The sequence below is a fragment of the Protopterus annectens genome, chromosome 16.part0 (assembly GCF_019279795.1).
Source record: "Protopterus annectens isolate FY-2018-M chromosome 16.part0, PAN1.0, whole genome shotgun sequence".
Taxonomy (NCBI): Eukaryota; Metazoa; Chordata; order Ceratodontiformes; family Protopteridae; genus Protopterus; species Protopterus annectens.
The window spans coordinates 497560540-497574940 of record NC_056750.1 but is presented as its reverse complement, the minus strand read 5'-3'; the positions used below and the strand labels follow the sequence as shown (position 1 = coordinate 497574940).

The window sequence follows — 14401 nt, the reverse complement described above, 5'->3', positions numbered from 1 at the left end:
TTTGCATTTCTACCATTTCCATTGATACCAAGAGTCACTGCAAAGATTCAGAAGGTCTCTCAAAAAATCATTCTGGTGACTCCCTTCTAGCTCAGGCAACAGTGGTTCGCCCCTCTGATGGACTTGGCCAAGGACAGTTACCCAAGCTTCCTCACAAATTACAACTACTCACATAAGGCAAGGAGTGTTTGATAATTCTCATCCTCAAACAACTATAACTGACTGCTTAGATGATTTAATTTTGATAACTTTTTGGCAACATTTTGTAGAGAACATGCAGCAAGTGTTAAAGGAGGAAAAGAAACATTCTGTTAGGAAATCTTTTACTGGCAAATGGAAAAGATGTGCAAGTCAGTCCTGCATTAAGACCCAGAGCCATTCATTCTGTTCCACTGATTTTACACTATTTGTGAGTTATTATCCACAGTCATTTCAGCATGTCTGGGTATGACTCCTTCCCTTTTGTCTCAGTCTTTGGTCAAGTTTTTCTTTAAAGGATTTTTACATTTGTTCCCCCTTAGAAAACAGGTGATACTTGCATGGGATCCGAAATTTGTTTTGGAAAAGTTAACTTTGGCTCCTTTTGAACCAGCTCATAAGGCTGATTCATGGTTCATTACTTTGAAAACATTGTTATGGATTGCCCTGACATCTGAAAGAAGAGTATGTGAGCTCCACGCTCTTATGATGGGCTAGTCCTATTTGGTATTCCATAAAAACAGGGTTTCTTTGACAACAAATCTTTCATTTATAATTAAAGTTGTTAGAGTTGATATTAAGCCAAACCATCCATATCCCTTTCTTCTTTTCAGAAAATAAAAAAACACGGAGAAAGGATTCTTCAATCTCTGAACATACATAGGCAGCTCAAGTATTATCTTGACAGAATAGACTTTTCAGGAAAGCTGAACAATGGATCATCATCGACTTAATTATTGCTGCAGTAGCTTTAACTATATGGGTTATCCTGTCAAGGATACAACAGCTGTCCAGCTTTCAAAGCTTCAAGGCACCTTCCATGCACCCAAACTGTTATGCAGCTCAAGATGAGCTGATAAAAGACAAGTTTGGGCATGAAGCCCTTCAGAGCTTTACTGCCACCTGCTCCTGTGAGACCTTCAAGGATTGACGGATGGCCTGTGCGCAGATCAGATCCCTTTGGGGGGGGGGTTCCTTTTTCTTAATTTGTTGATGTTGGTGTTGTATTACTCTTCAGAAAAGTTATTTTAAAGGTATGAGTGTTTAATTTTAATGGACTGTCTGACAACTGTAGCATAGTTTTAAAAGGAGCACTCATATTTTTCCTGTCAGTTTAAAGTAACTGAAAACATTTTTCTATGGAGAAATTGTGTTTATTTTTTTTGTAGGGCTGGTATAGTGTTTTAAAGTGCTTTCTACTTTTTTTTTTTATTCTAATAAAAAAGTAAATAACGTTTATGGATTGGTAATGTTTACCAGCAATTGCTGCTTGTCTTCCCTGGGAATAAAGCACTGTTTTCAGCTTGACCATGAAACAGCCTACTGGTCCCACAGAAGGTCCTTCTTCCAGCCACAAACAGAAAAAAATTGTGCAAATAGTCTTTGGCATCACAGCAGGCTAGCAATTTGCCTCAGCCACAGATGGATGATGCTGCTGTAGCCATTTGTTGCACCTAAGACCTCATATTTTATCCCGGCTCCCTATCGTGTACCACCTACAGCCACTATGGACTGGAGGTTAGCCACTCCCTCTGCAAATGCTGTGGTCCCCTCAGTAGGCAAGGGAAAGCCACTCTTGTTGGTCCTGAGAGAGAAAACAGGGAAGGATTCCCTACTGTGTCACAATGCTGTGTTCATCCCTGGGGAAGTACCTGCTATTATTAGTAACATGGTTGGCTTCTTTTTTCCTGTCAAAACGAAACAGAAAATCAGGCAGGTATCTCCTCCTCCTCAAGGTTTTTTGGATAGGAGTAGTCTGGCTCAGGGTTTAATTCAGGCTGTTGAACCTTCTTGTAAAGTAGTTTCTGATAAAAGAAAGAGGAATTCCTATTTTCCTGAAGAGGCTCCAGTCCTAGTCTTTCTGATAAGCGTGGGAGAAACTTGAATAGATACAGGGAAAAAAGTGCAGACTTCTGCATCTTTGATTTCCAGACTTTTGAGTTGTCATGCTCATATGTTAAAGTTTGTTCTGACAAACTGTGAGAGGATGAGGAATGTTTTATCTGCAGTTTCATCTTGTGAGGAACATCTTCTTTAAATAACTTAGTTCTTTCTCTTGCACAGGTCACTGCTCATTGTGTGCAGTGAGTAAATGAATCTGGTGATACTTCTTCCAGGTCTGTCTTTTGAGGAGGTTTGACTGGATGCATTCGTAGAACCACTCAGATGATGTTAAAATGAGGTTTTAAATTCTCCCTTGGATAGAAATTCAATGTTTTTCCCCTGCTGCTGAGGTGACCAAAAAGTGTAATCAGTGGGGAGTGGTCCTTTTCAAATTGTCCAAAGGATGTTTCTCTCCTCATCCAGTTTGGCAAAAAAAAAAAAAGCAGAATAAATAGTCTCAACAAAATTCAGGTAATCAGATGTTTAAGAAGAAATGGTAAGGAGGTTCAAGGAAGAAATCTGAAACATCTGAAAACCAAAGTAAGTCTAAAAGTCTAAATGACTATTCAAGAAACCTTGTGATACACAAAATCAGCCTGAAATATTACATTATTTTTCCAGTTAATAAATTTATAGATTATAATACCAAATACTTTTCATTTAAAACAAAGGGTTCTTTTGTGTATCGGCCATGGTATAACTGCATTACTTTTCTATATGGAGCACTTAATGCAGAGGTTCTATTTTACATCTAGTTTCTGAACCATTTGGTGTCTTGTCTGACAGCAGCAATATTTTGGTAAATTTAGGTTTTACACTGAGGTATAACTAAGCATGGTGGCAGCTTTGGTTTACTAGAAAAATTAAAGGGTGGGAAAATTTGAGCTGTGCAGTCCAGCCTTCAGAAATTGTCATATTTTGTTTCTTATAGATTAAATAAAAGTGATCTCTGCCATGTTTATAGAGCAGTTTCCAATTCAGTAGTTTAAAGTCTACGCTTGAAATGTACTGCTAGAGAGCTAGTCTATCACTAAAATTAACTAGGAGTAAAAAGTGACAGATACATTACACAACACCCTCCTATTTCTCTTCATAATCTGAGGAAGTCCGTCATTATTTTCCTTCAAAAATAATTTATGTGCGTGTGTATTCGTGTCTATATCTATATCTATATCTATATATACATATACACACAAATATACATATGAAAGATACTTATGTTTTTGAGTTATTGGAATGGCACGTTTGTCAAATTCAGTTTTAAGATGCGTGTATGTGGTATGGTTTGTGGTTTAGTTGATAGTCTGTTAGTTTTCAGCAGGTAGAATAAAGAGTAGGCCTGTGGTAGGTGAGTGAGTAGTATTTATAGGATCATAGGAGGTTACTAGGCTAATGGCTCTGAGGCTCTTACAAGCCTAGCCAAGTGTTTCCCTCTTTTAGTGATGCTATTAGTAGACCTGATTCAACACCTGCTCTCTCTGTCTAGAATTGACTCAGGTAAAACCCCAGGGGTGATTTCTGATTTCCCCATCCAATTATCTAGATTAAGTTTGAAGAGGGTCAGTGAAGGGCTTGGTTTTAAGATTGGAAGCAGGGGGGAGCCTTCGGGAGATGAACCTGTCTCTCCAGTAGGTTCTGCTAATGTCACTTCTCATGTTGTGGTCACTAGAGCGAGTGCAGTGAGTACCATTTGTCTTGCTAATGTGCACGATTTCCATCAGGGTGGGGTCTGCATTTGCCTTAATGGCTAGGCAGACGTCAGCCCTGAGTAGTCTGTGGGACACAGATTATAGCAACAGGGATTTTAGTCTATCGGCATAGGGCAGGTTTTGTACACCTTGAATTTTCATTGTGAGGTATGTCTGAGATCTCTCCAATTGTTGGAGGTGCCTGGTGAGGTGCATACCAAAGGGCGCATTGTATTCTATAATTTCTCTACTAAGGGAGGAGTACAGGGGGGGTTATGACCTCTTTTTTTCCTAGAGGTAATGCCCTTATTGATGAGATGGGCAATGTAAAAGGCTTTCCATAGCAATGTGGAAGCATGATGGTCGAAGGAGAGGTTGCTCTCAACCTGTGTGCCTGGATCTCTTACCATGGATTGGGTACTTAAGATGTTGTTATTAATGCAGCACTTATGCAGGGATGTCTCCCTTGCCAAAGGGGATGATGATGCACTTTTTGGCATTTAGCTTGAGCCTGTGACATTGGCACCAATTGTTAGTTTGAGTAAGACCTTCCTGAAGGGTGACAATGTCAGTAGGGATTTCAATGATCATGCCCAGCTTGCAGTCATCTGCAACATCTGTTAGCCGCATGACTTTTGTTTAGCCTATACTTTAGAAAAGTAAATTCCAAACAGTAGGGGCCCAAGCAAATAGCCCTGTGGTACTCCAATGATTACTGAACTGAAAGTGGATGAAAAGTCCTCCATTTTAACTGTGTGCGTTCTATTGGTGAGCTAGTTTGCAACCCATCTAACTATATACAGGTTTACATTCAGTTAGGTAAGTTGATCATTGAAGCCTGGGTGGGGATGGTGCCGAAGGCCTTCGCTTTGTCTAAATAGGCAATATGCACAGTTTTGCCTTCATCCAGAGATTTAGAGACTGTCTTAAAGAAGTCCAGTAGGCACAACCTCCCTTTGACGAAACCAAACTGCTAGCACTGTTTAGTTTTTTTTTTTTCACATTTTTGAACATTCAAATGTTCTATCATATGGTCTCAAGGGAGTGCCACAGAATCCTGAAAGCCCAAAATCCTGAAGACCAAAATCCTGAAAGTTCAAAATCCTAAAAACACACAGGATACCAACACTTACTATATTCCAGCACAATTACATACAGAAACAAATAAAACACAAAGTATATTACTGTTCTCCAAGTATAAGCATGTGGGCAAGCCTCCCTGCAGCCCCCACACTCCCTGCTTCTTAAATGTATCAACTCCAAGATTGCACTTAGTGCAGTAAAGTGTAATCTTGGAGTTGATATATTTAAGTAGCAGGGGGTGCAGGGGAGCTGGAACCCCCTGCATATAGTTGAAGGTTAATATGTTTCTGTATGTACTTGTGCTGGAATATAGTAAGTGCTGATTTCCTGTGTGTTTTCAGGATTTTGAGTTTGCAGTATTTTGAGTTTTCAGTATTTTGAACTTTCAGGATTTTGGTCTCAGGATTTTGGACTTTCAGGATTCTGTAGTGCTCCCGGTCTCAACCATATGAAAGTCAAGCATTTGGATGTTTGATTATGTGAAGTAGATATATATATATATATATATATATATATATATATATATATATATATATATAGTTTAAAACATCGAAGTTCAGATCATCGAGACCAGAACATCGAGTTTGAAAACGTTGAAGGGGAAGAAATAGCTAAGTGTAGGTGGGAGAATGTTTGTGTTTTTGCAAAGCACCAAGGTGCCCTGCATACTGTGTGTCTATGTGTCATCTATGTGATGGCACTACAGATAGGGTACGGAAAATCTCCCGTTTAGCGCTTCTGCATATAGTGCTAAACCTGAGATTTCCCTTTATTCCACTGTTGTGTGGTCTCGGAGTTGGAATATTAAAGCATACAATTGTTAAAATTTATTTTTCTTTTATTTTTTTTTTTTTGGTTACACTTGTAACCTTCGACGGTTCAAAATTCGATGTTCTTGTCTCGATGATCTGAACTTCGATGTTTTGAAATTTTGATGGTTAGAAGTGAAACCATATATATATATAGAGAGAGAGAGAGATAGATATATGTGTGTGTGTGTGTGTGTGTGTGTGTGTGTGTGTCTGTGCATATGCATTTGTATGTATTATAGATCTATGTATCTGTACCTATTTATACATGTAAATATATTTCTATCTATGTATATGTATGTGAGTGTGTATATATACTGTGAGTTTTAGTTTTGCATTTCAGTTTTGTGGTTGGTGTAAATATTAGAAGTGTTTTTTATGTGAGCTGAATGTTGACTTTTTGTTTAATATTTTTGCTTTTTTTTTTTTATTGTTATTACATTTGTATTTTGTTTTCTGTTTAGTAGGTTGATGTGGTGGGTTGCATGTGCTGTTTTATTTATCTATGCTTGTGCTATACAAGTTATTCGGTTGGTTTTGATTGATATTTTTCAGTTTGTTTTTGATCGATAGTTTTCAGTTTGTTTTACATCGATAATGGTGCTCTTTAGTTACATTTCATGAACCTGTGTATACGTAGATAGATACATACTTATACACGTGATGAGAAAATAATGATGTGGTGTTATTGCAGTCAAGGACATCTGAACCTATAAATGAAACTGAATCTATGAGCATAAATTTGTAATCATAAAATAGAAAATTTCTAATTTATGTTATCTGTAGCAGTTTGTAATGACATAGTATGACTTGAATATCATCTGAGTGTAGAGTCTTAATTATGTATTCTAAAAAACCCTGTTTCATTTATATTTGTTTTAGTTTAACTTTAGATAGATTCAGCTTGATGTTATAAATGAAAACTAGAATAATAAAGGTAGAATAGCTGATCTTCCTCTATTCTGGTCAAGCCTTTCAAGGAGAAACCATTCTTAAGTAAGTTAAATGTTGGTATCAGCCAAACAGAATTTTGACTGAGTTCCTTTTAGACCTATAACATCTTCAACATCTGTAAAGAAATAAAAAGAAATAGTAATCATACTGCGTGATAGCCATGGCTTGGCTGTTTATGCATGTTCATGAATATTATCAGAGCAATACATCTATTCATTTCTGCAAGCATAAGAAGAGAATTGTGATACGGAAACTCAGAAACATTTATATTTCTTGACAGGCGTGGCAGCTGCGTATGCCCTGTGTGTTCAGTATGATGGCACTGAAGTAGATGAATCGAACTGTGACCCTTCAACCCGTCCTGAGCCCATCCACGACCTTTGTATTGGAAGAGAATGCCAGCCAAGGTGCAGTATATTCTGTAGTAAATACCTTTTAATGAACCAACTGAAGAAATACGGTATGGCACCATTTCAGGAAGGTCTTAACTAGAATTCTGAATATGCACAGAAATGCAACCACAAATAAACTAAAAGCCAGGGAGTCACCAATAAGTGTCCAGTCACCTCCAAACAGTGTGTATATTGCCCAGAGAAGAACCGCTCCACAACACCAGTAAAAAATATAAATGGTTTATTGCACAGCAAAACAGCAAACAACGCCAATGAATCTCAACGGTTAACCACTTTCACCCATCAAAATGGGCTTCTTCAGAACACCATAATTGTTACAAAGATGCCTTATAATATATATTTGGAGCCAAAACCAGCTTCAGTGAAACATTTCCGTTCCTAAATATTAAAGCGGTATTAACATTGTGTAAAATCATTCTATCAGCTAAAAAAATGTCCAGCTAAAAAAATCTACATATGCCTAAATCTTGATAATATGAAAGTATGTATGACAATCTTTAAATTGTTAAAATAGTTAAAATATTGGTGGAATTGCTGAATTTAACATTAACTTTGAAGTACATGTTGTACCTAACCTTAATACTAATAGTGCCTACATATTATTACTATTTAATCCTGCAGTAAAGCCTTAACCTAAAGAATGACAATCTGATGTTTGTCGTAAGGCTGTGCTGGGGATTAAACAATATGCCTGATGCTAAAAACTTGAATACTGTAATTAAACATATGCATCAATGAATGTATTCACAAACAACACTGTAGTTGTAAAAATGCACATTTGAAAAAAAAGACTTCCTGGTCGCAAATAAAACCACCCCACTACCAACACGACTGTACCAATACCATATGTCGCTATTCTGTTGGTCGAATTGTCACCATGTTAATACACAAATTATTAAAAAAAGTTTGTGTTTAGTATACTACTGATGCTTGATATTGATGACTGAATGGATACTAAAAAAATTGGTGACTCCTTGGCTTTTAGTTTATTAACTAGAATTCTGGTTATATCTGGCAATTATGTTTTTTTTTTTTGTTTTGTTTTTTGTTTAATTGCATTCATACCCTGCAGGATGCTGTAGGCAAAACTAAGACACAGAATAACTGTTGAAGTTAACATACTCGGACATTATATTTTCATCAGTCAATGGCAACTATAAATTTGTCTTAGAGTATCATATGGGCGATATGTATTATATTGTTCACAAATAATTTCTCTATCTATAAAAACAGGTTGGAAGTTCAAGGATTTTCCAGAATGGAGATATATGACCTATCAGGGAATCATACATTTAAATTGTCATTTTGTAGATTTATATTATAAAGAATTAAATGGGAAATATCTGCTTTAGTATAGTACCTAGTATTTGTTTCTGAAAGGGTTTCTTATTTCACCTTTGCATCCGTATCCCTTGAAAATAATTTCTGGCAACAAAAATGACTATGCTGCTGGGTGAAAGAGCCATAGCTAACACATTTCTCAACAATGAATTCCAGATGTGATGATTTGGGTTGTCCATGTTTTGATAGTGTCAACCTCTGCTTATGTATAATGTAATTGAATGAGTCAGTTAGGCCTATGCTTTTTTTCTTGAAATAAACAGCCATATAATTGCAAGCTTTAATTTGTTAGCTGAAAAACATATATATATTTTCAAAGCACATTTCTCAGCGTTTGACTATTTGAACAGTCTCTCAGCTCATGCACCCTAAACATATGTGATCTGAAGCACTTTCGTTTTACATTTATCAAATACAACTTAAAAAGTACAAGACTGAAAAAGATACGCAAGATAATCTTGCTGTTGTCATTATTGCAATATACTGTTTTAAGAAATTGCTAGGTTTTGTGTATTAAAATAGTAACAGTAATGCGTTTTATAAAATACACAATCAGAAAACACATAAGACATAAAAAAATGCTTGCAAGGAATACATATTACTTTTATGAAAAGCTTTTAATCACTTTACAGTAATCATTGTCTGCTGACATCTGAGTTTCAGTGAGAGAAGATCTTCTTCATCTCACATTGCTGCAGTCCTTACACTTGGGTAGTCCGCTGTCCTCGGTCGGCCCGAATATCAAAGTATAAGGCTGACGTCGGTCAAGGCGCATTTGACTGACATCAGGACGTCAGGGTACAAATGCGCATGACCGACGTCATATCCTCAGTCTTTTTTGCCGCATGGTCCGATGCAGAAGCAGCGTTGCAAGTGCCGGTTGGCGTTCTGAAATTGTTCGATTTCGGAGTTTCAGACCGAGTCAAAGTTGGCTAAGTACCCCGTTGGGGAATATTTTAGTTTTTCTTGCCTCAGTGGTTTACCGGATGTCAGAAAAAGTGAAAAATTGTATTTCTTGTGGGAAACAGATACCGCATAGAGACTACCATACTTTGTGTATTCCTTGTTTAGGGCCTGAGCACGACGTTGTTGGGTGTCGCTCTTGTGCTAGATTCAATAAGCGCACTATTAAGAGAAGATTAGATTGTGCCAGGTTAGTCTTCGGGAAGCGGTGCAATTATAAAATGCCGTCGGATGCTCCGACGCCCACTTCTTCGAAGAAGCGCAAGGACAAAGCAGTTAAACCTAGGCTAGAGGAACCGTCAGTACCGGATGCCGGTTCTTTAGAGGTGTCGGTGGAGCCGGCGGTTCCACCGGAGGTTTCTTTGGGTTCCCAGGGAGAGACTTTGTTATTGCAGGATGTGGCCTCTCAGGAGGCAGGCCAGGCTGATGGGGCTTCTCAGGTTACTATACTCCCCTCCCTGCCTAGGGTGGTTAGGCCCTCTCCTTCTGTTTCCAAGGCTTCTCCCAGGGGCAGGCCAGGTTTAGCTTCAGTTGGTGTTACCCCTAGCTCTTCAGGAACTGTACCCAAGAAGCATATGCTTAAAATGGCAGAAGATTTGATTACTTTGATTAGGGGTTCTATGCCCCCTCCTGATAAGAGACCTAGGGTGGAGCCTGAGCTAGGGAGTTTTGAGCAAGCTTCAGATGTTTCAGAGTCTTCGGCTGAAGACTTGCAGGAGTACTCTCCTTATTCTGATTCTGATGTGGATGATTCTACTCCTTCTGCTTCTCCTCCTGAGGATTTTTCTTTTCAGAAACTCTTCATTCCATGAGGGAGCATTTTAAGTGGGAAGGTCAGGACTTCTCTGATTCCAGGAAAAGGCTTAGGGAATTTTTGTTTTCACCCCAGCATAGGCCTTTGGCTATACCTCCTGTTTTGGATGTAGTGGAAGATGTTTTACAGAGGCTTCTCTTAATCCTGATTCTTTGCCTCCTGCTCCTGTTAAACCGGATAGGTATTACAGGGTGCCTGAAGCTCATAAGTATCTTTTAAGAGTCCTAGGGCAGACCCAGAAACTGTTAGCCAGGGGCCTAAAGGTGTTAAGGCTTCTGTTGTTAAGAATCCGGTTCCTGCAGACAAAGAGGCCAGGGCCTTGGATAGATGGGGAAAGAAAGTTTATACTTCTTCCACTCTTGCTATGAGGGCTTTGAATTGCCAGTTTCACATGTTGAAATACCAAAACTATCTCCTTTCACAATTGAAGTCTAAGGTTGATGCTCTGGCAGAAGGTATTGATTGTAAAGAGTTGCAAGATTTAGTACATGTTTCTGAACAGGTGGGTAAGCATTCTTTGCAATGTGGTTTTGATGCTGTACAGGCCTCGTCTAGGGTGGCTGCCACTGGGTCAGTTCTTCGCAGGCACGCCTGGCTGAGGGATCAAAATTTATCTGAACATGTTAAAACAAGGATTTTAGATGCTCCTTTACAATCTGACGTGTTGTTTGGTCCTCCTGTTGAGGCAGTTTTAAAGAAAATGGAAGACAAGGCTAAGTCTATGCAGACTGTTAAAGATTTTTTGCAGGTCCAGCCTCCAAAGTTTAGTAGAAATTGGCCTACTAAGGGGTGGACGTATCCTTCTTATGATTCTCAGTCTAGGGGTAGATCTAGACATGGTAGGGGCAGAGCTCAGGGCTCTTTCAGGCCTAGAACAGGGAGTTCTCCTGCACAGTCTTCGCGTGAGGGCAGGGGTCAGTCCTTTCGTAAACAGACCCAATGACCTACCTTTTCAGCTGCCAGAGCCTTCTCGTCTGGCAGCACCTTTGGGAGGAAGGTTGGCACTTTTCAAAGAAAATTGGAGTTTAATTACCCAAGACAGATGGGTATTGGATATCATACACCACGGTTACAGGTTTTATTTCCATACCTTGCCCCCTTTCAAAGGCATGCCAGACGTTCCTCCTCAACAAAGAATAGAGGCTCACAAGCAAGTTTCTCTGTTACTCCAAATAGGGGCCATACAGCCGGTCCCTATGCCAGAAGTGGGCCTAGGATTTTATTCTCGCCTGTTCCTAGTACCAAAGAAGGGGAACACGTGGAGACCAATTTTGGATTTATCTACCCTCAACACTTATCTGGACATTCCCAAGTTCAAAATGTTGACGTTACAGCAGCTTTTACCTCTACTGGGCAAAGATCATTGGATGGTAACTTTGGATCTCAAGGAGGCTTACCTTCATGTTCCAATCAGACTAAGTTGCAGGAAGTATCTGCGTTTTCGAGCTGGGACTTCTCACTATCAGTTCTCTGCATTGCCCTTTGGCTTATCTACTGCGCCCAGAGTGTTCACGAAAGTTCTGGCTCCAGTGATAGCTTTCTTCAGGCTAAAAGGAATACAGATCTATCCTTATTTGGACGACTGCCTGATTCTGGCTCAAGGAAGGGAAGAGCTTCTTCATCATTTGGAATATGTGATAGCAGTGCTAAGATGCCTGGGGTATTCTGTGAACGAAATAAAGTCCAGTCTAGTACCCTCTCAGGACATGTGCTTTCTGGGTGTGAGACTGAATACAGCATCCCAGATGGCCTTTATAACCCCGGACAAACAAAAGAGTCTATCCCTTTACTTCCATCAACTATCTCATCAGTCCGGGCTGACTGCAAGGACAGTCCTTCAAGCCTTAGGGTTCATGGCATCTTGTATTCTGGTGCTTCCCAATGCCAAACTGCATATGAGGAAGCTGCAATGGTATCTCAAAATGTATGGACACAGCACTGCCAGGATCTGGACACTGTCATTCAAATAATACCTTGCATTCAAAAGGAATTTTTGTGGTGGGCTCAGGAATGTCACCTAAACAAGGGACTCTCTGTGACCCGGCCAGAGGCGAGTCAGATTTTAACGACAGATGCCTCAGACAAAGCTTGGGGAGCTCATCTAAATGGAAAGTGGATACAAGACAAGTGGCCTGCCAGACTACAACATCTACATATCAACCTGAAGGAGATGTTAGCAGTCCAGTTTGCATTAATAGCTTTCAAGGATTTACTTCTTCCAGGGCAGGTGTTGATTCTAACAGACAACACAACTGTCATGTGGTACATCAACAAGCAAGGGGAACGCATTCTTATCCTCTATGCAGGCAAGCAATGATTTTGTGGGAGACTGCTCTCAGTTTACAGCTCAATCTTCAGGCAAGGTTTCTGCCAGGAGCACAGAACTCCTTAGCAGATGTGTTGAGCAGACAATTATGGATCCCCACGAGTGGAAATTGGATCCTCATGTATTTCAGAAATTGACAGTGTCATGGGGAACTCCAGACATAGATCTGTTCGCTTCTCCACTAAACCATCAGCTGCCAAAGTTTTGCACAAAAAGGTTTCATCCCACAGCTTGGAGAGTGGATGCTCTTTCTTTCAATTGGAGCAATCTTCATGTGTATGCCTTTCCACCTCTGCCTCTCCTCCCAAAGGTACTTCTAAAGGTCAGACAGGACAAGCCAAGGATGATTTTAATAGCTCCAGATTGGCCTCGACAGCACTGGTACCCATTACTGAGAAGTCTAGTACGGAAGCCTCCATGGCCTTTGCCTTCGATTCCACACCTGTTGTCACAGGAGGACAGCCATTTGCTCAATGTCAAGCTTCACTCACTGCACCTAACAGCCTGGCATATTCTGTTTTGAACCATAGTGGGCCTCCACTTCCTCAGCAAGTTTTGAATGTTATTTTGGAAGCTAGAAGGCCTAGTACAAGGAAAGTGTACGCAGATAAATGGAAGAGATTTTTATTTTGGAGTGCAGCAAAAGATTTTGATGTTTCTGAGCCTAATTTGAGTGTGGCTCTTCAATATCTTACTGAGTTACTGGACAAAGGTTTGTCTTTCTCTTCTATTAAGGTTCATGCTGCAGCAATTTCGCTCACTATGATTGTGACCCACCATTGTTTTCTCATCCTTTGTTCAAGCAATTTCTTAGAGGGGCAAAAAATATAAGACCCCCACGAAGAGCTCCTACTCCTGCTTGGGATCTCAATTTTGTGTTGGAGAAACTCACTCTACAACCTTTTGAGCCTGCAGCTACTTCTGAGTTGAAATATTTATCATGGAAGACTGCTTTTTGTTGGCCATTACCTCTGCAAGAAGGGTTTCTGAATTGCAGGCCCTTATGGCGGTTGAGCCTTTCTTGATTTTCCATAAGGATAGGGTATCTTTACGTACTAATCCTTCCTTTATGCCTAAAGTGGTTTCTAGTGTGGCTTTAAACCAAACTATTCATTTGCCTACTTTTTATGCAAATCCCCAAAATAAAGGGGAAAAGATTTTGCACACTTTAGATGTACACAGGCAGTTGCGATATTATTTGGACAGAACTAAAGGGTTCAGGCAGTCTCAGCAGTTGTTTGTTTCTTTTGCTTTGGGTTCTCAGGGCAAGCCTGTGTCAAAACAAACTATTTCTAAGTGGATTGGGTTTTGCATTGCTTTCTGTTATTCCCATCATGGCAAGGAGATTCCAGCTGGGATTAGGCCTCATTCCACTAGGGCTACTGCCACTTCGACAGCCTTTTGAGGGAGTGGCAACCAAGGATATTTTGGAGGCAGCTACTTGGAGTTCAGTGCATACTTTCTCTAGGCATTATCACCTACCACTTTACTCTAAATCCAGGGCTGGTTTTGCCACTGCTGTTTTGCAGGGCATTTTGGCAGCTCCTGCTTCCTTGTAGTTTGGCCATCCTCCCTTACCTCTGCTTTGGGATTCTACCCAAGTGTAAGGACTGCAGCAATGTGAGATGAAGAACATAGTACAGTTTTGTACCTACCATAAATGTAGATGTTCGAAGATCCACATTGCTGCAGTCCAATTTACCCTCCCTCCTTCCCCTCTGTAGTTAGAGGTGGTTGTGTGGGTGGGGTTGTAAATATTGTGTATATTGTTTATATTGTACATATAATTAGTGCAAGGGTGGTTGGTTGTTGGTTTGCTGTCTTTTGGTTTTGACCTTTATGTTTAGGGTCTTCTGACATCTGGGGCAAGAAAAGACTGAGGATATGACGTCGGTCATGCGCATTTGTACCCTGACGTCCTGATGTCA

The 14401-nt window shown here is 39.9% G+C and overlaps 1 protein-coding gene across 2 annotated transcripts in view; it reads left to right on the top strand.

The window, feature by feature from the left end:
• Window positions 1-14401, top strand: part of ADAMTSL2 (ADAMTS like 2) — a 1179463-nt gene that overhangs the window by 787295 nt on the left and 377767 nt on the right. For both annotated transcript variants that reach the window (XM_044058888.1, XM_044058887.1), the window contains exon 13: window positions 6897-7023. In XM_044058888.1, coding sequence (XP_043914823.1) covers window positions 6897-7023 — 127 coding nt within the window. The remainder of the gene's footprint in view (window positions 1-6896; window positions 7024-14401) is intronic.